Genomic DNA, 27229 nt, shown 5'->3' on the forward strand with positions numbered 1-27229 from the left:
AGGAAAACAAATCCAAACTGTAGCAGTGTGAGTGCCGAATCTTAGCCATTAGATCACTAGGGCTGGCTAAAGAGCATATAAATGATATTACATATAAAACTATATATATGGTATAACCTTCTTTTGTTTAAAAAGATATATAGATATATATATAACACACAAAAATGACTGAAAAGAAACACACCAAAATGCTCTGGATGGTGGTGGTAAGGGGTACTTTAATATTCTTCTTTATATTTTCTTGCATTTCCCCATATTTTCTATAATAAGTATGCACTAATTTTGTAATTAAAATAGCATTATTTGAAAATAAAGTTTGCTATCTCAAAGCATGAGCAAGATAAAATTGCATAAGATTGTTTTTAAATAATATATTTTCCTTAGTTATCTTAACGTCTTTTGGCAACAAATTTATACTTTAAAAGTTTGTTTTGGGGGCTGGCCTGGTTGCATAGTGGTTAGGTTTGCGCACTCCACTTCAGACGCCTAGAGTTCACAGGTTCAGATCCCAGGCCTGTGCACTGCTCATCAGGCCATGCTGTGGCAGCGTCCCACATGCAAAGTAGAGGAGGATTGGCACAGATGTTAGCTCAGGGCTGATCTTCCTCACACACACACACAGCAAGTTTGTTTTGCAAAGACACTATAGTACAACAAACAAAATATGTTCTACACTAATGTATTTTTTATAAATAAGAGTTCATTTTTAATTCTACAGATTTAATAAAGGTTCTCTTCAAATCAGGCTTTTGGAAGCTTCATGTGACTATAAGAGAAAGCTAAAATATAAATGAATCCTTTTATAGAAGAAGATGTACGTTTGTTTTCATGGCTTTGCAGCTTCTTAAAGTTTTAGAATAGAAAAGCCTGGGAAAAGAGAAGACTTTTAAGTGGAAAAATTAGTATTGGCTTATGAACAGATTTAAGGATTCAAATATGAGAAGTTGAATTTTGGAATCTTAATTCATAAATGCAATAGAATCCCCTAACATAACTCATTGCACATGGATTTAGATATACTACAGAGTAGATCCTGACAAAGAATCAAAGAACTTTAAGATGGAAGGAAATATTACAAAAGTCACCCTCATTATTTTGCATATCAGGAGCCAGAGAGGAGACCTGATCTGCTCAAGGTCACACAACCTAGAACTCAGGTTTCCTGACTCAGTTCATTGGCTCAAAGGCCACAGGAATGGTCATTATGCAGCTACGAAATGGCATTGTTTCAGACATCCTTTAAGATGCAAAGAATCATCTAAACTAAACTTCTTTGGTAAATTTCACAAGAGTTCTCAGAAGCAAAGATGTGACAGCATCATTAAGAAACCTATAACAGCCCCAGGACCACAACTACATCTCACCTAGGGGCTTTTTCCTCTGGGGAAAGGAAATCTAATTGCTCCAGAGACGACCATAACACTGACCTACCTTTTTTCCCTTGGGAGAACAACATAATACACATTTAAACTCTATGTATAGAGTGGAGTCAATCTATTGTGGAAGAATTAGTAGTACCTCCTCAGACACTAGTGATGAGGATCAAGGCTGCCCCAGGGAGAAAAGCCCAAGGCTCCTGCCCTACATACCAATCTATATCAGGAAGTCCTGTCCTGATCCGATCTGATTCTTGTCTAAAGTTATAGGACCACTCAGTAACCAGACCTCACCCTCACTGATACCATTTTAATGACTTTTTTACATAATCTTTCCTTTGTCTTGTAAAGTGATAACTCACACACCTATGCCTTAAATTTAGCCCTACCCTCAACCCATGCCTGCAGCTCTTCACTGCCCATGGGTCCTGTCCCCATGCTACTCCATGCTATTCTCTGAATAAAGGAGCACTACTGCCAGACCTTGAGAGTCCAAGAAATCTTTCTTTCGACTCCTCGGTTCACCGAGCCTGCATCACTAGCGCACACACAAAAAGCTCCCAAGTCCTTACTGGGATAGTGAGATGCCTGTCTTTACCACTTTAAAAAAGGAAAATCCATACCTGACAGAATTATGGATACCACGTATGAAATGTGCCTTAACATAAAATTTTCATCTCCCAAGGTCCTTTATTGCAAAGATTCTATGCTTAAATATTTAACTTACTTGCTGCACACTAATTGCCACTAGACTCTACTTATTATTTAATAAACAAGTTTCCAAGGTAACAATGAATTTAGGAGCTGAGTTTCTAGCACACTTTATCCTATCACTAAGCCTTAAAAACAACACAGGATTATCACTTGTCCAGTAGCATGCAGCCCTAAATGAAGTCCTACTATAGTAGAGATTTGGTGTGACTTCTATTACTACGTGACAATTGTAGAACAAAGATATGTAACATCTTTTAGTCACAAGTCTTTTTATGAAGGCCATGAAAAGAAGAATGGAAACAATTTTCTGGAGCTGTCGGGCAAAAACAGTGAGACTAACAACCTCAATGAAAAACAACTGAGAATGGCATTTCTCTTCAACATGTCTCTTGACTGAATACCACTGAATTCACTAAATGTTTGTTCAACCCTCCATTTTATTTTAATAAGGAAGAAAAAGAACATGCACAAGAGGGCAGTGTTTGGTTTTACTGGTCCATGGATTTACTAGTTTCCTAATGAAACTTTAACTGTGAGTGATAATAATGTGAAGTTCATACAGTGGAAACTGTGGTACCTGGAGAGTGAACCACGTCTACCAGATAGCACACTGTCAAGGCATGGAAGCTGGTGTGCCCCTTGCTGCATTTACTTCACCTCTGGCTGGGTAGCAGCTGTATCTTCCTCTTTCTATGCTGTCAGCCTTTCCTGGTAGGATGTAGGTTTACAAAACAGATTTGTAAGGTGATCAGGAATTGTTAAGTTTTCTAACAGTTGGTATACAAGTTGTCCTGAGGCAGGGAGCCTATCTTTAAATATAACCACTGAATTATAAACTGAATTATAAACTGGCCACTTACCAGTCTGACACTACTGAACAACAATTTACTATAATGTGAAGATCAACAGAACAGGATTGGTAAAACAAATCCAGTGTCTCCTGCATGGTTTTTCTTATGATCAATACTATGGTTCTGAAAAAAGACTAGCTCTTGCTAAAAGGATATAGTCTGTATCTAAAATGAGAACTTTCCTCCCAGGGGGAGGTCTCAACAAATAGCAAGTCAACTAGAGACAAGAGTATAGCTTCTTCAGAGAATCAGAGGTGCATTTGGTTGGGGATTATCCTGATATCTCCTTGAAGAGAGAGAAACACGATACCTTGTGCTAAGGGGTACTTACTACTTTTTCTTAAACCTAGCTTTTTGCTTTCTGCTTCTTGGGTTTGTTGATATTTTTTAGTGGCAGTCAATCAAACTACCCAGGATATAGATAAATGACTCTGTAATTGCCTTAAGAAAAGCCAAATTAATTCTGATAACATTTGACAAAAAACATGCTACTTACATTAATATTGTCAGAGCTGAAAGGTTATCTTACCAATTGTATACAAGTTAAATAAATTATTCACAGTGACTCTAAAGAGGAAATTTGGGGTATAGTTATGTTGTGAGGAAGGTATTTTGATGACAAACTAAGGTTTCTATTCCCAGAAAGATGAACTTATAGGATAGTTTCAAAATGGTTAGAACTATAAGTTGGTCTGGGCTTTTAGTGGATGACATGTCAAAGTAGGGACCAATAAAATAGAATATTTGGATGAGGCACTATTATGATTGGTATTTCTATGGTACACAAGTTTTCAAAGTATAAAGACCATTTTTAGATGTTTTCTATCACTGAAATTACACAGTCCATTCAGGCTTCCTCAACCAAAAGGCAGCTAAAACAGAAGTAAAGTATTTACCCACAAGTTCATATTCTACTAATTCGAGATCTTCAAATGTCAAACACATATGCAAACCTTGGCACATGCTGTGAATGTTTAGTCTATCAATAATGATTTCCTAATGCACTAGTATAAGGGCCAGGGTCACATTTGTCTTGTTAATTACTGTATCCCCCTGTATCTATCACAATGATTGGTACAAAGTAAAAGCTCAATAAATATTCATTGAGTTTAAAAAAGAAACAGCTCACTAGTTTTCTGTGAAGATTTTTCAGTAAGTCCATAAGTTGGTCTGCATCAGTATTAATGTTTATATGATGTTTATAATTCTGCTTCTGAGATGAATCATATCTTTACTGGTGACTCATTATGTACAACACCAATATTTACGAAACTATACTTCACTTCTTTGTAAACTGTGGCCACAGAACAGTATGAGAAACATGGGGTCTTTTGCCCTGCTTAATTGGCTCAGGAACTAGAGAAATGAGGGGTCTTTAGTTTGTTTGTATAAAATGAAACTGCTGACAAATCTTCTATACAAGAATGGAGAGAATTTTTAATCTGCTTCATAAACAGTGTGATAAATTCTCTTTTGGCTATTTCTATTTGACCAAAAAGGAACCAGGAAGTATAATTTGCCAACTTTAAAATACATTTAAGGATAGTTCATCTTACTGGCTATGAGAAATGGATTGGGATAACTTTACCTGTCAATAAGTGGGAAAGTTTTGTTGTTTTTTTCCTCAAATAGTCTAATGGATTGAAATGAGGTCATGTTCAGGCTCCTGCTGTCTTTATAGACAAATGTTAAGAACTTCCTTCTATTTGCAGAGATACAGGAGGTGTAGTTCATTATGTTCTACCAGAGTCATTCCATCGGAGTATGAAAGTGGATGAACTCTTTAAAACTCAACTTCTAGCATCTATTAAGTCCAAAATTTATAGTGTATTCCTTCAACATTTTCTATCCTAGAACAGCAGTGACATCAGAAGACAGAGAAAGGAAGACCAGCTTGCCAGGGGTTGCAATGATGGCAAGACAACCTAAGGGAGGGCAGAGTGCGTCAATTTTAACTCCTCATTCATTATAGACCAGGACAAACATTAGATTTTACAGGACACATTCTACCCCCACAAAGTGATTTTTGTGGGAAGAAAAATGGTACAATGATCAGACTAAGGAAAAATGACACTGAAGCATTTGAAAGTCATTTTTATGCTGTTTTTGAGTCATTTTGATTGGATCACGTTAAATCATCAAATTATCATTTATCATTGAATAGAATTGACGGTCTTACAACTTTAACAAAATTAGAAAATCTGTATTACTCTACCCCACACTGTGAGTCTAATATGTCTGGCAGGGTAGGTAGGGGGATAGCATTTTCTGATTTTGCTAAAGTTGTAGGGTCTTCTTAAATAGTCAGTTTAATCAAGTTCAAGCAACACATACCGATGTCAGAGTTTACGCATAGCACTGTGTTAGCCTACAGGCCAGCTGAGTATAATCAAACCCTAGCCTGTAGGAGCACATAAACTACACCACGGAAGTACCAGGTAAAATCTACTCAACAGATGGTGAAATAATTCATTCCACTAAAGATATGGCTCAAATTTCTTCCTGACAACGCACTGCTATAACAGATGTCAGTAGGAAAACTGAATTTTATAATTTTATAGTAATCTACCTTTAATACAAGTCAGCAGGGAAAAAATGGATCAAAAGATTTTTTTAAATATTGAAAATGACTACAATTTCAACATATTTCCTTGAACACATAGAAAAGGAAATATTATTTAGGCTTTTGTCTTTAAAAAGGAAGGCTGAGAAGATTTTCCAAAATACTTTCAATTTTTTTAATTCCCAGAATGTTTCACAAATATTAGGCACAAAATCCACCCCACCCTCAAAATAATTTGAGTCCCTGTCATAAAAGAGCTATTATTGATGCTTTATATGTAGGAAGAAAGCAGCACAAACAACCTAGAAAATGTATTAAGAGATTTTTTTTCAATTATTAGAACAACCATCCTTGGGCATGAATGCAAATACAATTGCTTTCAGAAAGACAAATGTTGCAACTGTGGCAATACAAGGGTTTTTGCATAATCTGGATGCACCTACTTCCCCAGCCTCATTTTCTGCCTGCTTGACGATACACTCCAGGTACTTAATTTTTCATGCCTCTGTGTCTTTGCATATACTGCTTCCATTGCCAAGAATGCCTTTCTTCCTCTTTCCAACCCATCAAAACCATACTGCTCTATAGGATCCTCAAATGTCACCTCACACCACACTATGTCCTACAGTTATCGGTAGCTATCTCTTTTGCAAGTTTTTTTAACCTGACTCCTCCACTAGACTGAGACCTATTGGAGTAAAACCTTCTTTTCAGAAAATTCACATTTGAAGAAATCCAGAATCCTTTTTAAAAGTTCTTATTTGTTTAATATTTTTGTACTGACTAGTAGGAGGAAAGATATATTTATTAAACACCTACTTTGTGTGACATATACCACGCTTAGTACTTTACATGCATTGTCATGCAGTATTAAATCACAGCACTCCTACAACATAGGTATGATCATAGTCATTTTATAGCAAGGATATATATAGTTGGTGAGTTAAGACAGTTGGAACTGGAACCCCAGTCTTTCTAAGCCAAAAATCTGTGTTCTTAACTACTATATTCTCAGAAACAAACAAAAAGACAAAAAGTAACATAGAAATGGACAAAAATGTAGGGCAAATCATTTATTTAGAAGTTTTATTACCTCTCCCAATCTTTACCTTCATACGTTTATGACTTTTTACATTATTGTAATAATGCAATTTTTCTTCTATTGCTTAACATTATTTCACTCATATTTTTCTTCAAATTTACAGAGGCCACATCCTGACATTCCACTTAATAGATTCATCATTATTGATTTAGCTGTTTGCTAACAAGCTGTCATAGTTAAATGTAAAAACGTTGAAAAAAAAATTCACTGAATATCCTATTGAAACAAAATTACTATCTTGGTCAGACACATAGCCTCTTTGGTCTTAGATGTGAAGAACATATTTTCTTCAGCTAATCCATTTAATTCAGCAGCAACATAACAAAGAAGAAAATGAGATGTAAGTTTCTTTGCAATTGCTAAGTACTAAAGTTTTACTCTTAGAGATAAAATAGAAACACAGGAGAAGCAAATTTAAGCAAAGAGAACATTTTTAGTTTTCTTATTTTATAAGGAAGCAGTTCTCACTAGACTGAGAAAAGGTAGGTGAACGATGATTTCTTTGCGTTTTCAAGTTGTATACTCTTAAGGTATTTCATTACTATAATATTTAAACATAGAAATTGAGGGACCAGAACACAAGTTGATTGCCAAATAAGGTACTGAGATCGATTATGTGAATATACATAAATATAGTCCTAGATAACTGGTCTTCTGATAGAACTTACTTATCATGGAAGTGATTTTGTTTTTGAAGTCAGTCTATTCATTTTGTTATCCTAAGCAGCAATTATTTTCCAAAGATTTAATTCTATAGTGGGAAGTATTTTCCTATCAAAAGTCAGAGGAAACAAAAGTCTAAGAGGAAACAAAAGCTCCACACAAATCAAGAAATTATTTAGAATCTTTTTTTTTCCTTTTGAGGTATATTAGCCCTGAGCTAACTGCTGTCAATCCTTCTCTTTTTGCTGAGGAAGACTGCCCCTGAGCTAACATCTGTGCCCATCTTCCTCTACTTTATACGTGGGACGCCTACCACAGCATGGCGTGCCAAGCGGTGCCACGTCTGCACCCGGGATCCGGACCGGCGAACTCCAGGCCGCCAAGAAGCGGAACGTGCGAAGTTAACCGCTGCGCCAGGGGCTAGCCTCTATGAAAGCATTTATAAGCATTTCTGCTCCAGTGTTTTTCCGGCGAGGCGTAATCTTACTGAAATGAGCAGGGTCCCTTACTCCATGAATTTCTGCATAGTTTGAATGATACCAAATAATATTGAGATACTACACAAAATAATACAGAAGGATACCACTAAGGAAGGAATAGGTGATTTTTTTTCCACTTTACAAAGTAACAGGATTCTCTTCAAGAGATAGAGGGATTTTTTTTTAAAAAAAGGGAAAAATCTTAGTAGGCAAACTTATTTATCCATTTTTATGGTAATTAATTAAGAAAGTCAAACTATATAAAGCAAAATGAGAAAAAGAATTAAAATGTGGTTTTATGAAATGGGAGCTGAAGTGGAGAAGACTTCCTGTGTAAAAATTTTTTAAAACACACTGTGGTAATTAAAGGTAATACAAGAATAATGGGAAGTGGTGCCATGAAAATAGGGCAGGTTAATATCATTTGGAGGTTACTGTAGAAGAACACAGAAGATCTTCCAGAACACTTCAAGTTTGAATCTATGTGATTCTTTTGTCTTTATTTTATTTACACAAACAAAAGTGTATACCATAAATCATAATATCATCGTAATTTAGCATATTTCAGAGTCAGAAGATTAGGAAAGAAATGTTCCCTGCAGATCAGGGTTTTGATGACTAGCAAAACACTAGCAAGCTTCCATTGCAGTTGTCTGAACCACACCCAGTCTGCAGTTAAATATAGAATTTAGTTTCTGGAACTATTGGTCTTCTTAACCTTCACAGTTCAAGTATTCACCAAAAAAATTAAAAGTATAAAGGAGAAAGGAAAGAGACTGAAACCCAAATCCAAATACTAATAAACTGTCCTGGGAAGAATTCCAAAATGCAGTAAATACCAAGAGAATTAAATTACAGAAACCTCAAGCAACATTCTAGAAATACACTTTACAAACCAATTTGTCTCTTCTCTGCTGATTCTCCCAGGACGTAGAATACATTTCTATAAAATGCATTGTGTACTAGACCCATGGCTCTAATTCAGATTATATATTCAGACACATCAAGTTAACAGGAGTGGCACCAAATTTAGAGCTATGATTTAATTTTGGTTTGTTATAGTATTGTGGTCGTGATGCTATTTTTGTTCATGAAGAGGCACTTTTATCCTAAAAAACTATTTTTAGATGCTTAAATTTGGGGGGAGGAGACATTCTCAAGCTGAAATTTTTAATACTAATTCTTTGCCTGTTGGGGAGAATACTTTGGGTTAAATTTTTAAAGCTGTTTTAGAGACAAAGGTTAAAAAAATAACAAAAAATGTTTTCCTTATAATTTCAAGGGTTGTGGGCTTTAGTAATAATTTTGTTTTCTATTGTTCAGTGCAGATGAACATAAAAAGAATCTAAGAGGAACAAAAAGCATATTACAGGCATATTGTTTCCATAAAAAAATAAAACATAATAATTTTAATTATAAACACACACAGAGGTACTCATTTTGTCTTCATTTTCTTTGACACATCCAGATACAGACTCATCATTCAGCTACTTTGATGATAAATAACAGTAATAAGTAATCTATAGACATAAATCTGGCTCCAGAGCTGGTACTCTTCTTAACCATTATATTCTATTACTTCTACCTGTCACAGCTATGTACTCTTAAATTTACTCCCGTATCTAGTCAAAGCCTTTTCCAAGTTGTTGCTTCTCTTTCTGTCTTGCTCGGTTGGGCTGAAAAACCTATATGAGAAGATTTGAAGGTTTCTTCTATCTTTCTCCCCTGAGACCAAAATAGGTGCAACAGCCAGGTCACTCTCCTTTGTGTCCTGCTCATCTATCTAACACTCCAGAGACACATATGTGTCTAAAGCTAAAAGAATACCCAGCCCAAATCCCTGAAAGGTTAAAAAGGAAAGAGTATATTAGAAGCCTTGTTTCTGGGCCATAAGGCCTCCAAAACTTTGGATCATAAACTCTAAAGACTTTGCAGGTCTACTAGGTTCATCATCCCTTTTTACTCCTTTCACCTTAAAATGTATCCATTCTCTCCATCCCTAGCACTTTGCCTCATTCCTAGTGAAGTACCTTGCTGAATGAATGAACAAAGGGACAGTTCGGTTTGCTGAATAAAGTCACATTTGAGTCTTACATTATTTGCACATGCGGATATTTCAGACATACGATACAGATGTTTTTTCCCCTTGAGAATATGTAAACTACTTGAGGTAAGCCTAGCTCAGTGCTAGCACACAGCAGATACTCTATAAATAAATGACTGAATAAATAAATACTAGTCAATTATCTAATTCTATTTTATCCATTAAAAACTAGTCAGGTTCTCTTTAAACAGTAACAAAATTTTTTTTAATTATGGAAAATTTCACACCTACACAAGTATAATAAACCTATGAATCCCCATGTACCTGTTATCTAGCTTCAACAATTACCAATCATTTTGTCATTCTTATTTCATCTTTCCCCCAATACAATCTCCATATGCTCTTAAGCAAATGAAAGGTTGCAACGCACATTAATCTAGTGGCCTCAGACTTCAGAGTTAACAAAGGCCAAGCCCGTATGTTAAAAACAATCAGTGTACATCCAAATAAAAATAACATTCCTCTTCGTTAATAAGGAGAACTCAAACCTATGGTTAGCATTGTCTAAGGGTCTATATGTGGCTGGGCTACTTATTAGGTTTGTGGCCCTGGGAAGTTATTCAACTTCTTAGAGCCTTAATTGCTTCACTAGAAAAAGGAGAAACCAGGACTGCAATAAAGATTAAATGTGGAGGATAAATATATGTGAAGCTCCTAATAGCACAATGAATAAATATTTCTTTTTTAAAACAGCTTTATTGAGATATAATTCACATACCAAAAAATTCACTCATTTAAAGTCTACAATTCAATAGTTTTTAGTGTATTCATAGAGTTGTGTGAGCACCATCACAATCAATTTTAGAAATTTTCATCACCCCGAAAGAAACCCAACACTCCTCAGCCTTCTCCCCCACGGCCCCCCTCCCACCCCCCGCCCAATACCTCTATCCTCCCCAGCTCTAGGCAACTACATATCTACTTTCTGTTTCCATAGATTTGCCTATTCCGGATATTTCATATACATGCAATCATATAATATTGTCCTTTGTGACAACAAATGTTTCTGGAACTGGATATTTAAAAAGTCAAATACGTGGTATATACAATGTACTGAGGTCAGAGAAGTGGAAAAGGGCAAATAAGGTAAAAAAAAAAAAATATATATATATATATATATATATATATATATAAAATGAGTATCCACTGTAAGCCAGAAACTAAGATACATGCTAGGGAATATTACTGAAGTGCTTTGAAGGTGGTAAGAGCTAGGAAAACAGAGTATGTGTTTGTTACGTGCTACCAAGTGGGTAGTTTGTGGAATTCTCCTCTAGGGCTTCACTTTCCTCATTAAAACAGGAAGTAAGGTCATCATGAACATGAGGATGGGGAGTTTGCAGAGAGAACAAAGTGTGAAATAATTGTTTAGAAGGGTGGGAAAGAATGAACCAGGAAGGTACAGTATGATTGTCTGGCAGAATTAAAGACTCACTTGAGGTTTATGGTCATGAATTTAAAATAAGATCAGTCAGCAGAGTTTTAAGTTTTTCTCCAGCCATATTTAGCTGCAAAAACCCAGATACAGTATAAGCAAAAATGCAGAAACAGAAGAGATAGCTTGAACAAGGATTCATTCATACCCGTGGCTTTAACTGTACCTAATATATTGATGACTCCTAAATCTCCATTCCTAGTGCCACTAAAATCTCCTAACACAGAAATCTCAAAATGAATTCACAGTGAAGCTATAAGTGGAAGGAACTTAGATGGAAAAAGAACACTGTTCAACACTGGTTATGAGGAAGACATTCTACTATGTGCTTTACATATATTGTCTCACAACCCTTCTCATACTGACCATCTCCATTTTACAGAAAGCCAAAATTCCCCAAGATTAACATAAGGTGAAACTAGGACTAAACTGTTGAGTCTGTATGACTCTGAAGCTCATCCACTTTTTACTCTATCATAATACTTAACTCTTCTTTTTATAAATATGGCAAATGGGGTTAAGAGATGGTAAATGATTTGCCCCAAGTCAAACTATTTTCTAATGGTACAGGTACTGTCACCATCACCAAGCTCTCTTTTACACTTCATGCTCTGTCATCTCTATGTTGAATCTACAACTAGGTTAGGTTGTTTTTTCCTCAAATTTTCTCTCATATCTATTACTTTCTATCCATCTTCTGTCCCTTTGCTCTGACATTATAGTTTGGACCCCCATCCTCTCATGCATAGATTACTCTAACAGCCTCCTAGCTAGCCTCCATCCGTCCCTCCTCCAATCCAGTTACATATGGGTCAGTCATTTCCTTTCTCTGAGGCTCTTCTTTATAAGCTGTAAATAATAAAGTAACTACAGTACAGAATTGTGAAGATCAAATAAGATCAATCATATGAAATACTTATCAATAAGATCAATAATTATACACAAACTGTAAAATCCTACTCAAATGCAAGCTGTTACTGCCTTAAGATGTATGAGGGCAATTTAACCAGGGAAGTGAAAGACCTATACAATGAAAACTACAAGACTTTCCTGAAGGAAACTGATGACGACATAAAGAGATGGAAAGACATTCCATGCCCGTGGATTCTAAGAATAAACATAGTTAAAGTGTCCATACCACCTAAAGCAATCTACAGATTCAACACCATCCCAATCAGAATCCTAATGACATTCTTTACAGAAATAGAACAAAGAATCCTAAAATTCATATGGGGCAACATTAGAGCCCAAATTGCTAAAGCAATCCTGAGAAAAAAGAACAAAGCAGGAGGCCTCACAATCCCTGACTTCAAAACATACTACAAAGCTATCACAATAAAAACAGCATGGTACTGGTACAAAAACAGGTGCACAGATCAATGGAACAGAATTGAAAGCCCAGAAATAAAACCACACATCTATGGACAGCTAATCTTCGACAAAGGAGTTGAGGGCATACAATGGAGGAAAGAAGGTCTCTTCAACAAATGGTGCTGGGATAACTGGACACCCACATGTAAAAGAATGAAAATTGACCATTCTTTTTCACCATTCACAAAAATAAATTCAAAATGGATCAAAGACCTAAAGGTCAGACCTGAAACCATAAGGCTTCTAGAAGAAAATATAGGCAGTACACTCTTTGACATCAGTATCAAAAGGATCTTTTCGGACACCATGTCTTCTCAGAAAAGGGAAACAAGAGAAAGAATAAACAAATGGGACTTCATCAGACTAAAGAGCTTCTTCAAAATAAGGGAAAACAGGATTGAAACAAAAAAACAACCAACCAACTGGGAAAAAATATTTGCAAGTCATATATCTGACATAGGGTTAATCTCCATAATATATAAAGAACTCACACAACTCAACAACAAAAAATCAAACAACCTAATCAAAAAATGGGCAGGGGACACGAACAGACATTTCTCCAGAAGATGGATGGCCAATAGGCACATGAAAAGATGCTCATCATCACTGATCATCAGGGAAATGCAAGTCAAAACTACACTAAGATATCATCTTACACCGTTAGAATGGCAAAAATATCCAAAACAAAAAGTAACAAATGTTGGAGAGGTTGTGGAGAAAAGGGAACCCTCACACACTGCTGGTGGGAATGCAAACTGGTGCAGCCACTATGGAAAACAGTATGGCGATTTCTCAAAAAATTAAAAACAGAAATACCATATGACCCAGCCATCCCACTACTGGGTATCTATCCAAAGAACTTGAAGTCAGCAATTCAACAAGTCCCATGCACCCCTATGTTCACTGCAGCATTATTTACAATAGCCAAGACATGGAAGCAACCTAAGTGCCCATCGACTGAGGATTGGATAAAGAAGAAATGGTATATATATACAATGGAATACTACTCAGCCATAAAAAAGGATAAAATTGTCCCATTCACAACAACATGGAGGGACCTTGAGGGTATTATGTTAAGTGAAATAAGCCAGATAGAGAAAGACAATCTCTGTATGACTCCACTCATATGTGGAAGTTAAACATGTAGACAAAGAGAACAGATTAGTGGTTACCAGGGGAAAAGGGGCATGGGGGGTGGGCACAAAGTGTGAAGTGGTGCACCTACAACATGACTGACAATAAAGTACAACTGAAATTTCACAAGGTTGTAAACTATCATAATCTTAATAAAAATTTTAAAAAACCCAAGATTTATGAGGGCAGATACTACAACTTACATTTATTTCCCCTTAGCCCTAGGCATCTGGTATGTGTTTAGATTCATATTTGATTGGCTAATTTCTTGCCCATCTTCCATACTCCCACTAATATTATCTAATAGACCAATCTGATCAGGTTTAATTTCCTTTATGATAAAGCTTGAATGCCAAAGCTATAGTATAATTAAGCACGGTACTTATTTAATTAGTCAGTGCTGGTGGTCTAGTGGATAAGATTTAGCACTTTCACTGCTGCAGCCCATGGTTCATTTCCTGGTCAAGGAACCACATGCCCATTCTGCATGCTGCTGTGATGCTGAAAGCTATTCCACCAGTATTCAAATACCAACTGGGTCACCCATGGTGGACAGGTTTCAGCAGAGCTTCCAGACTAAGAAAGACTAGAAAGAAGGACCTGGACACCACTTCTGAAAAAAATGACCATGAAAACTCTATGAACAGCAGTGAAGCATTGTCTGATACAGTGCCAGAAGATGAGAGGACGGCGCAAAAAGACCAGGCAGGGTTCAGCTCTGCTGTACACAGGGGAGCTAGGAGTTGGAATTGATTTGAGGGCCCTAAGAACAACATATACTTAATTAAAGCATGCATAGTATGACTAGGTCCTGCATATTCAAAATAGACATGCCCCTGATGAAAAACCCTATGGTCTGCCACATCCCTCTCCATAAGAGCATTTATTCCTCAGTTCTATAATTGCTTATATGCTAGTGCCCCCCCTAAAGTTTATGAGGGAATATATTTCCTGGTAACTAAGGAATTGATGAAAGAATAGTTCTTTATAAAAGAATTCTAGCTGATTAATACAAAAGTAGCGGAAAAAACTGGAATACAACCATTTTGCAGCCCCTTATGAAAAAAGTGACTAGAAAAAAATCATCAATGGATGCCAAAACACTGGTATTCAATTCTGGCTGTACTTCAGAATGACTTGGGAACTCTTCAAATATCCCTCTGCCTAGGTCCCACACCCAGAGATTATGATTCAGCTGGTCATTGGTAAAGTCTCATTGATATTTTTAAAAGCTCCTATGTGATCCTAACATGCAGCCAAGGTTAAGAATCACTGCCCTAAAATTATTTGGTAGATGGGGAACTTTCTAAGAAGTGGATCAGGATGCTAACACTAGACTCATTGATTAATCTTACAGTTACTAAAAATGGGACAATCACACATTATATGCCTCTATATATGATGTAACAGGAAGAACAAAGCACCAGTTATGTGCCAAAAGAAGTGAACCAGAATCTAATCAGCACTCTAGATCTAACTCCAGTCTACAGAAAATATGGGGTGGTCATGTCACATACTATGAAGATGTAACTGGCCAAATCTACAATGTATGAAATTCAATAGGACACATACCTTGGTCTCATCAACAAACAGTATGAAAAAGTGTGTGTGTGTGTGTGTGTGTGTAAAGAACTGTTACAAATTAAGAGACTCAAGAGACATATCCATCAAATGCAGTGTGTAAAAATACATGTTTGATGAACAGGTGAATGCATCAATAAATGAATGTTAATTAGAGAAAAAAGACCAATCATTTTAAATGCTGAATTATTAAAACTTGTACTTTGAAAAGCAGGGCTAGGTGTGGAAAACGCTGCAGAAGCATAATAATTTTGATATGTGAATTAGTAAAATATTTATGTCTCTGTCATAGTCGGATAGGAAATCTTCTAAAATATTTCAGTGGATTTAGGTTTGGTTTTAAATTTCTATTTGCGTTTGCCTTAAGATTTTGAGTAAAGAGAAAAGCAAAAACAAGTCACTATGAGGCTAATATAACCATTATTTTTTCTATTGGGAATGAGATATAGTTGTTCTATATCAGAGCTGTCCGGTAAAATTTTCTGTGATGACAGAAATGTTCCATATCCGTGATGTCTAAAACCATAGTCGGTAGCTATACATGACTACTGGGCAGTTGAAAAGTGGCTAGCGGGACTGAGGAACTGAATTTTAAATTTTACTTAATTTTAAATAATTTAAATTCAAACAGCCACATGTGGCCACCATATCAGACAGTGCAGTTCTAGATGACTACACCTCTCCTCTCTACCTCCTCCCTACCTCTACCTCTACATTTCCTCCTCTCCTTTCGACCTAATTAACTCTCACCACATCCCCTATTATAAGATCTCACAGCACCATGTACCTTTCATACACGTATTACAGTTGCAATTTAGCCTTGATTTGTGTGATTATTTGATTAATGTCTGTCTCTCCAACCTGATTATAAACTCCAAGAGGGCAGGAACTATTTATGTCCACCATTGTATTGTTGGGGCCTACTACAGTGACACTCAAATACTTGTTAAGTAAATGTTATTATTAGATAACACTGTGTAGTTGAGTTTTTGTGATATATGACGATTTTTCATTTCTCATGGTTCCACATGATTTGATCCAAAATTTAGATCCTCTTTTAACACACATATAATATATATATACAAAAATACACAGAACTGTACCATGAACCCCCAGATAAACATCACCAAGCTACAGAAATCATCAACTTACTGATACCACCCTTGTTTTATCCACATCCTTGCCCCTGCCTTTCTGTCATCTGTTATTTTGAAGTAAATCCCAGACATCACATCACTTCATCACATTATTATGCATTCAGTAAATATTTATAAAAGACAAGAACTCTAATTTTTTTTTCTTAAAGATTGGCACCTGAGCTAACATCTGTTGTCAATCTTCTTTTTTTTCCCTTCTTCCGCCAAAACTCCCCAGGACATAGTTATATATTCTAGCTGTAGGTCCTTCTGGTTGTGCTATGTGGGATGCCGCTTCAGCACGGCCTGATGAGCGGTGCCACGTCCGCACCCAGAATCCGAACAGGCAAAACCTGGGCTGCCAAAGCAGAACATGCAAACTTAACCACTAGGCCATGGGGCCAGCCCCAAGAACTCTAATTTTTATAAATGTAACACCATTTACATATAAGCAACCATTATCATAACTGAAACAAGAATCATCATTTATCCAGTGTTCACATTTCCTTAACTTGCTAATAGATTTTTTTGCAACACTTAAAGAAACTGAATTATTACTCTCTCAAATCATGGATTTTGTTGATTTGAATCCCCATGGTATTGTTTAACAGAACTTTTGTTCTGCATTTCCTATAAACTTGGAGCTGGATCTAGAGGCTTGATTTGATTCAGCTTCAATTTTGTTGGAAAAGCGTATGCTACAGGTGGTGGTGTGTACATCCTCCAAAAGGTACATAATGCCTGATGTCTGTCTTTTGGGGATGTTGGTAGCTATTAATGACCATTGTCAGATCCAGTGTTTCATTAGGAGTTTGCAAAATGATGATATTCTATTTGTATTATTCTTTTTTCATTTATTAGCTGCAATCCTCCACCAGAGAAAAACTTTTTGGTTAATCAGAGATAATGTTCATATGTGAAAGGCAGGTTAAATGCTCAGTTCTTCCTTTTACTACTTTCAAATATTTAGTTGGTTCTCTAACATTCTCCAGGTGTGACCAATAATTTTCTTGAGTATCATTATTACACATGGATTTTTAATAAGTTTGAGGTGCTTCAATCTATCACAATTGGTATTATTACTGATGTTCAAACTGTCCCCTTCTTTGGACAGTGGGAGCCTCTTCAAGTGAGCTTCTGAGTCCTTTTGATATCACTCACATACCTATAATGCTTTTACAAGATGCCCAGTCTCATCATGTATATTTCCTGTCCTACACCTAGAATCAGACATTTCTCAAAGGGGTGTTAATGGTATTTATGACCACAACCAGGGCCCCAGGCATGCTAATTTCTACTAGGTTGATCATTATCTATAGGCCTTTTGAGTAGGTAGAGGTGGGAAGACCAACCACCCCCCCCTTTTTTCAAGAGAAAATATAACAAATTCATATTATTATTTATAATTCAAATTCAAGATTACAGGATTTTCCCATCAAAATTATAGCTGGCTTCTTAGCAGAAATTCACAAGCTGATCCTAAAATTCATATGGAAATGTAAGGGACTCAGAATAGCTAAAACAATCTTGAAAAAGAAGAAAGTGGAGAATTCATGCCTCCAGATCTCAAAATTTACTACAATGCGACAGTAATCATGACAGTGTGGTATGTCATAAGGATAGACATATAGATCAATAGAACAGAACTGAGAGTCCAGAAATGCACCCTCACATTTATAGTAAATTGATTTTTGATGAGGGTGCCAAGACTAATCAATGGGATAAGAAGGGTTTTTTTCAACAGCACTAGGACAACTAGATATCCACATGCAAAAGAATGTTGTTGGGTCCCTACTTCAAATCATATACAAAAATTGGCTCAAAATGGATCAAAGATCTACATGTAAGAGTTAAAAGTATAAAACTCTTAGACAAAACACAGGAATAAATCTTGGTGACTTTGATTTAGGCAAAGCCTTCTTAGATAAGACAATAAAAGCACAAACAGATGAAAAACTAAAACGAACTTCATCAAAATTAAACTTGTGTGCTACAAAGGTCATCATCAAGATGTGAAAAGACCACCCATAACATGGGAGAAAGTATTTGCAAACCATACACGTGATAAGAGACTTATACCTAAAACACATAAAGAAATCTTACAATTCAATATAAAAAGACAATCCAATTTAAAAAATGGGCAAAGGATCTGGACAGACATTTCTGCAAAGAAGATATACAAATAGCGAATAAGTATATGAAAAGATACTCAACATCATTGGTCAGGGAAATGCAAACCAAGACCACAATGAGATTCTACTTCACACTAGGAGACAGATAACAAGTGTTGGTTAGTTACTGGAACCATCATACAGTGCTGGGTGGATGTAAAATGTTGCATCAGCTTTGGAAAACAGTCTGGCAGTTCCTCAAAAGGTTGAACACAGTTACCATATGACCCAGTAATTCCACTAGTACACAAATTTTGTTCATGGCAGCATTATTCATAATAGCTAAAAACTGGAAACAACCTCAAATGTCCATCAGCTGATGAACGAACAAATATAATATGGCATATCCATACAAAGGAATATTATTTAGCAATAAAAAGGAATGAAATACTGGTATATGCTACAATATGGATAGACGTTGAAAACATTATGCTAAGAGAAAGACGTGAGTCACAAAAGGTCAGATGTTGTATGAATCCATTCATATGAAATGTCCAGAACAGGCAAATCTGTATATAAAAGTAGATTAATGGTTATCTAGGGTTGGAGGGAGATGAGGGCAAAAAAGGGGTAACTGCTACATGGTGCAAGGGTTTTGGAGGAAAAGACAATGTTCCAAAATTGGTAAAATGGTAAAATTGATTGTGGTGATGGTTGCATAACTGTAAATACACTAAAAAGCACTGAATTGTACACTTTAAATAGGTAAATTGTATCTCAGTAAGGTTGTTATTAAAAGAACAAATTCAAGATAAATTTCTATCTTTATGTACACACATAAACAAGATTATAGTGTTTTACTTAATTTCTTTTCATTTTATGTTTATATCTCTTTTACACTGAAAACCTTGGTTCCTAATAACATTAATATGATTACTTGTTTTATCTATATCTATATCTGTATCTATACAAATAAAAATAGTACCTGAAAACAATATTAATTTCACCAAATTTAGTAAAAATAGTGTAAGATTTCTTTTGTAGTTCTTTTTATTCCTAAGCAGGATCCCACCAGGGAAGCATAGTGAAAATATTGTGTTATAAAGCTATTTGATATAGCTCCCAAGAATTTAAGTCACAACTTATACACAATAGGTTTGTTTCATTTTAGTTATTTTTTAAGGATCACCTCTCCCCCCATTTCAATTTAATTTTGTTTTATAAGTGCATAAAATATTTACATGGATACAATGTCAAAACAAGGTACGGATATTGAGAAGTCTGCTTCTATCCTCGGCCCCTCCAATCTGTTTTATTCTGTTCTCCTATTGGTAACCATTTATTTATTTTATGGTTTACTCTTTCATTTTAAAACAAGTTACAAGCAAAGACATAAATTACAGCTACTATATATAATTGACTCTGCCTTTTTTTTTTAACATTATATCCTGGAGATCACTGTATACAGAAGTGAAGTATTCATTCCAAAAGTTACAAACATGCAAATAAGTCTTCCAAAATATTTAATAGTAATAGTCCAGAAGGTCACAATATGATTTTCATTCTGTGAAAATGAAGATTTATTCCTTTTTTCAGCTGCATAGCACTCCATTGTGTGAGCCTGAACATTCAACATATGGATGTACTATAATTTATTGACCCAGTTCACTACCAATAGATACATCAGTTATATTCGTATTTTGATATTATCACAAACAGGGCTGTTATCTTTTCATATTTTTGCCAGTGTACCTTTGGGATAATTTTCTAGAAGTGGGAATGTTGAGTCAAAGGGCAAACTCATAGGTAGTTTTCCCTGATGTTGTCAAATTCCTCCCCATGGAAATTATTCTATGTTGCATTCTCACAAGCAACATATGAGACTGCTCATTTCTCTACAGCTGAATCAAAAGAAAATGTTGTGGAACTTTTGGATTTTTGCCAATGTAATAGGAGAAGAATGGTAACTGTAATTTTAATTTTAATTTCTCTTACTATGAGTTAAATTGAACATTGTTTCATATGCTTAATGGCCATTTGCATTGTTTTTCTGTTGATCTCTTTAGTCCATTTCTCGATAGAGTTGTTGGTCTTCTCTTTTAAAAGTTCTTTTTATATCAGGGATAATAAGTGGCAAATACTTTTCCCCATTTTTCTTCTGTTTTTTACTTTGCTCACAATTTTTTCTCATCAAGGCTTTTTTTTAATTTATGTAATCATATTTGTCAATCCTTTCCCTTATTGCTTTTGGATTTTAGTCATAGTTGGGGAAAATTTCACCATTTCCAGGAAATGGAGGAATCACCCATGTTTTCTTCTATTATTCATATGGATTCACTTTTTTGATTCACTTGAAATTTATCTTGGTGTATGGTGTGAAGAAAGGAATAATTTTTGATTTATACTAATATATTTGAGTAAGGCTAGTAGTTTGCTGGCTTTATAGTCTGTGCATATATATTTATTCACACCATCAGTCTAGGAAAAAACATCATGCATTGCTCTGAGGCTAGGGAATTTTATATTCTATGTTACAAAATAAAAAGTTCCATTTTCAGAGAATGAAATTATACCGTGACCTTCTGTACTATTGCTATTAAATACTTTGAAAGGCTTTTTGCATTTTTGCAACTATTGGAATAAATCATATACTTTCTTACTCGTTGTGACAGGTAAGATAAAATTAAACCAAAGATAACCAATTTCTGGATTAAAGACAATTAATTTTTTTTTTTTTGAGGAAGATTAGCCCTGAGCTAACTACTGCCAGTCCTCCTCTTTTTGCTGAGGAAGCCTGGCTCTGAGCTAACATCCGTGCCCATCTTCCTCTAGTTTATACGTGGGACGCCTACCACAGCATGGCTGCCAAGCAGTGCCATGTCTGCACCCGGGATCCGAACCAGCGAACCCCGGGCCGCCGAGAAGCGGAACGTGCGCACTTAACCGCTGCGCCACCGGGCCGGCCCCTAAAGACAATTAATATTAAGGTTAAAAAGTAAAAATTAAGATTAAATGAGAGCCTTACACAAGGTAAGTGATCAATATCTTTTTAACTGAAATTTAATCAGTGTGATTCTGTGGCTAGTTCTTAATACCCTGGAGAAAAAGAGAAAGAATTGCAAACCCTTCCAGGTTAAGTTTTGAAAATGCGTTAGGATTATCACCTATCATTATTAATGTTATCAATTTTAAATTAATCCTTCTCCACACTGACACTATGTGATACATGTATACTGGTATTTTCACGAAAAAAATTAAATGGCTGAGTCAGTAGCACAATTAGAACTTACACCAACAAGAAACCAATACCAAAGCTTATTTTGTAACCCAGAGGAAAATGTACGATAGTACAAATAATTTAAGTTAGATATTATTTAATTCACATCTGTTACATGGTAAGTTCTGAAGAAATTTCTTTAAATAATCAAAATTTCTAAATGAGAAAAACAGAGCAGACTGTAAATGTCAGATCTTTAGGATAATAAAGTCTCTTTCACTTTTTTTTTTTTGAGGAAGATCAGCCCTGAGCTAACTGCTGCCAATCCTCCTCTTTTTGCTGAGGAAGACTGGCCCTGAGCCAACATCTGTGCCCATCTTCCTCTATTTTGTATGTGGGACGCCTGCCACAGTATGCCTTGACAAACAGTGCTATGTCCTCACCCAGGATCCAAATTGGTGAACCCCGGGCCGCCAAAGCGGAACTTGCAAACTTAACCACTGCGCCACCGGGCCAGCCCAAATCTCTTTCACTTTAACCACTCAAGCATATAAGGAATTGTTATTCAATAAATGGCCTCTACTCTTATCTATATTAACGAGAGTGAGGAAAGAAACAGACGATAACATCAATAGACAAGCTATAGTCTCATTTTGGCTACAGGATCACACCCTCCCCTTAAGCAAATCTTTTCATTTCAACTTGATCACAAGAACAAAAACATGGCTTTAACTTCAACATTTTAAATCATCCTTCAGGTAGTGATGTTAACGAGTTGAGAAATAATCAGGAAATAGGCAGAAAGAGAGACGGAAAAGTCCTAGATGACATTTAATTCACATTGGCTATTGAAGAATTTCATTTTATAGATAAGGAAGTTACAGCTGAGAGTTTGTGACCTGAACAAAGTTACCCGGCTGGTTGATGGAAAAGCCAAAACCAGGTTTCAGGTCTTCTGACTCTGAGTCAAATGTTCTTTTCAGTATGCCAATTGTCTGGTCAGATTAGATAACTGAAGAAAAAAGAATGTGAAGCTGGCTCAATGTAAATATGTATTCTAGATCAGCTTAGAAGTTAAACCTAGTTTTAAACATTCAATTCCATTCTTTTCTATTATTTAAATTACTGAGAACACTCAATATGAAACTTCAATTGTTTTTACCTCTGCCTAATATATTCTTTTTCTCTATATTTAATCTGAGGAAACAAGTACTTTTCTAATGGAAAATTATTATCTTATTGCATATAAAACTCCATCAAAATAAAATTCTATAAACATTACTCATAGGTAGGAGACTAAAATGATAATTCTATTACAGGACCCACCTTAAATACACTCAACATTCCATAATCATTTTAATTAATTTATGCCATTTCAGATGGGAAAACTGAAGCTAAGCAAGAATTCAAGTTTAAAAAGTACTGAGTACCTACGATGGATCAGGTAAAGGTGCTAGAGTCAGAGAATAAATTACCAAAATCAAAGTCAAAAACAAGTGTTTCTAACCTTTGGGACTAAGCTCATTTAGGCCATACTTCTTATTGAAGAAAGTTAAATCTCAGTGGCCTCCTATACAATTATTCAATATTTTTGATGAAAATAAGACTTCAAAGAGATTTTCCAAAATATAATACAAAGATCTAAACTCAAAATTCTCAAGTTTCTTAAATTACTGAGGACATCATTAAATTATATTGATAGATGCTAACTCCAGTTTCATGAATTCTCAATGGTAAGATCATCTTATTTCAACAATACACCATTTATAATACTCCAAAATACTTTTAGAGATAGAACTCGGATCCCAAATTACTTGTTTGAAATGAAAACTTTCCAAATCTATCCAAAGATTCTCTCTTTCCTAAATTTGGGAGATTGCCCACAGGAAAAGGAGACATGTACCTTTCCATGACAGCTAGGCACTCCTTTCTCCAGGTAAATCGACTCCCTCGTCGTAATCGGAAGGTGCCAGATGTGGCTGAGACTGGGGGAGGTGTTTGTCTCCATTCCGGGTCCTCTATTGGAATGGGGGCTGGTCTCATACTTAGTGTAGCCCCTGGAAAAAAAGCAAGACATTTTAGCAAATATCTCTCAATTTATTAAAACCAGGATGACAAATAAATTATGAAATCAACAATAAACTTTTGCCCCCCATTGAAATTTGTAAGCCAAATACATTTGATATCTGTATTTTTAAAAAATTGTTTGACCAAAATAAAAATCCAAAGAGACAAAAGCTCTTCCTTAAAAAGTCTATCCCTGGGGGGGCCAGCCAGTGGCTGAGTGGTTAAGTTCGTGCGCTCTGCTTCGGAAGCCCAGGGTTTCACTGGTTCAGGTCCTGGGCGTGGACATGGCACCGCTCATCAAGCCATGCTGAGGCAGCATCCCACATGCCACAACAAGGACTCACAACTAAACATATACAACTATGTACTGGGGGTGCTTTGGGGAGAAAAAGGAAAAATAAAATCTTTAAAAAAAAAGTTCATCATTGGGGCTGGGCTGGTGGCACACCAGTTAAGTTAACACGTACTGCTTTGGTGGCCCGGGGCTCACCGGTTTGGATCCTGGGTTCGGTCCTACGCACTGCTTGGCAAGCCATGCTGTGGTAGGCATCCCACATATAAAGTAGAGGAAGATGGGCATGGATGTTAGCTCACAGCCAGTCTTCCCCAGCAAAATGAGGAGGATTGGCAGCAGATGTTAGCTCAAGGCTAATCTTCCTCAAAAAAACAAAAAAAAGAGGGGGGCTGGCCCCGTGGCTGAGTGGTTAAGTTCCCGCGGTCCGCTGCAGGTGGCCCAGTGTTTCGTTGGTTCGAATCCTGGGCGCGGACATGGCACTGCTCATCAGGGCACGCTGAGGCAGCGTCCCACATGCCACAACTAGAAGGACCCACAACGAAGAATATATAACTATGTACTGGGGGGCTTTGGGGAGAAAAAGGAAAAAAAATTAAAAAATCTTAAAAAAAAAAGTCCATCATTATTTTAGAATGTCATTTTTCTTTTAGTGTCATTTGTCTTTTATCTTTGTTTATGTCATGTTTTTGAAACAAAGCCCAAAACCTCTCTCTTTAGGGGAGTAGGGAAGTATGGTCTTTGGCCCAGTGACAACTTAACAGTATCTTCCTCTAAAAAAGTTCTTCTTGAAATTCTTATTTGAGTGTTTTAATCATCTTGAACAATACACCTTATATGATTAGAACCTTTCATTACCATTCTAAGGACTTTTTGTTGTTGAGAAAATGGAGCCTTAAAAGAATGTATATAGGTAGATGAATTAAAATAACCCTAATTGTAAATGCTTAAAAAAAAGTCAAATAGAGCATCAAAGAAAATAACACGATATCTGATATGCTTTTAGTCTGCTAACTAAATCAGATCTCCATAGGTCTACTACCTGTTAATGCCAAACTATTTTCTGTAACCTTTGAACATAATAAAATCAATGAAAAAAATGTATAATTGAGATATTTTACAAATTCACACTAGCCTTTTCTCATATAACCTAAACTGGTGATGATGCTGTATTCATCCATTCACCATTTATCAAACCCTTTTCACATGGCTTGCTCTAGGCTAGAAGCTATGAATAAAACCAGGAAAGTAACATTGTCTCGGACCTCCACAGACTTATTTCAGAGAATTTAAATATAGCTTGGTATGCTTTCATAGAGTTCAGTTCCTGGCTCCCCATTGTTCTTCCATTTTTTACAGTGTTAAATGTGTCTTCCCAAAGCATAATTATGATCATATATATCACTCTGCTGACAAAAACCTTCAAAGAGTTCCCTTTGCCTATGGAATAAAATCCGAATTCAATATAGCCCTAGAAAGACAGCTTAGAACTTCTCTGAATTATGTATAATAATGCACACATTAAAAAATTATATTGTTTCTTGGGGCCAGCCCGGTGGTGCAGCAGTTAAGTTCACATGTTCTGCTTCAGCAGCCTGGGGTTCGCTGGTTCTGATCCTGGCTTCAGACATATGTACCGCTTGTCCAGCCATGCTGTGGCAGGCGTCCCACATATAAAGTAGAGGAAAATGGGCACGGATGTGAGCTCAGGGCCACTCTTCCTCAGCAAAAAGAGGAGGATTGGCAGCAGATGTTAGCTCAGGGCTAATCTTCCTCAAAAATAAAATAAATAAATTTTAAAAATATATATATTTTTTCTTCATAAAAGGAATCATATTTTATTTACTGTACCTTGCAATTAATACCATAGGTAGTGTTTCTACTTCTGCACATACAGATCAATTTGTAGATCTCCCTTTAATGGCTGTATCTTTATATGCATTCTCTTATACAGTTGCCCAATATTTTAACCAATCCTGATTTTCGTCTCCAAACCTGTTGCCTTTCAGTGTTTCCTATCTGAGTAAATGCCATCTCTATTTTTCAAATTTTTCAGCTCAAAAACTTCAGATTCATCCTTAACTTCTGTTTCTCCCACATACCATATAACCAATTCATAGGCAAATCCCGTCAATTTTATCTTCAAAATATATCTAGAATCAGACCAATTTGTATTACCTTCACTGCTACCACTTTAGAACAAGCCAGTCTCATCTCTCCTAAGCATAACTTTCTGGGACAGGTTCCAAAGACAGACCTTCACAGTAAGTCACACCTCCTGGTAATCATGTCCTTGAATCTGGGCCGGTCCTGTGACATATTTTGACAACAGAAAATGGAAATAATTCTAGGCTAGGTAATAAGAAGCTTTGCAACTTCTGCCTACATCTCCTAAGATGCTCACTCTGGGGGAAGCCAGCTGCCATGTAAGAAGTATGACTAACCTGAAACCACAATGTTGAAAGGAAGCTTTCCTGGAAGTAGACTGTCAAGCCACAGTGACTGCAGCACTGGCTGACAGCTCGACTACAACCTCGTGAAACTCTGAGCCAAAACCATCCTGATTCCTGACCCACAGAAATTGTGAGATAATAAGTGTTTGTTGTTTTCAGCAGCTAAGTTGTGGGTAATTCGTTGCATAATAATATAGAACTAATGTAAGATATCACAACCATCTCCAGTTGTTTATTTCCTCATGTTCCCCAATGCACTGAGTATTTTAAGTATTACTAATTATTCACATTTATAAATTTGGCAGGCAAAAACATTCCCTTTAATACAGAGATTTCATTATTAGTAAGAATGAGCATCTTTTCCTGTTTACTGACCATTATATATATCTTTTCTTGTGAATTTATATATTTTGTCCTCTTTTCTTTTGAGTTATTAATTTTATTGGTGTGTAGAAACCACAGTAATTGCTAGTTATATAGATCGCAACTATTTTTTTTCCAGTTTGTCATTCATCTTTATTTATGGTGTGCTTTGTGATCTTAATCTTTATGCAGTCAAATCTGTCAATCTGTTCTTTCA

At 36.0% G+C, this 27229-nt stretch overlaps 1 protein-coding gene across 29 annotated transcripts in view; it reads right to left on the reverse strand.

The window, feature by feature from the left end:
• HMBOX1 (homeobox containing 1) overlaps positions 1–27229 on the reverse strand; it is a 192112-nt gene that overhangs the window by 38222 nt on the left and 126661 nt on the right. For all 29 annotated transcript variants that reach the window (XM_044766903.2, XM_070505127.1, XM_044766904.2 and 26 more), the window contains one exon: positions 23741–23894. In XM_044766903.2, coding sequence (XP_044622838.1) covers positions 23741–23894 — 154 coding nt within the window. The remainder of the gene's footprint in view (positions 1–23740; positions 23895–27229) is intronic.

The sequence above is a fragment of the Equus asinus genome, chromosome 3 (assembly GCF_041296235.1).
Source record: "Equus asinus isolate D_3611 breed Donkey chromosome 3, EquAss-T2T_v2, whole genome shotgun sequence".
NCBI lineage: Eukaryota > Metazoa > Chordata > Mammalia > Perissodactyla > Equidae > Equus > Equus asinus.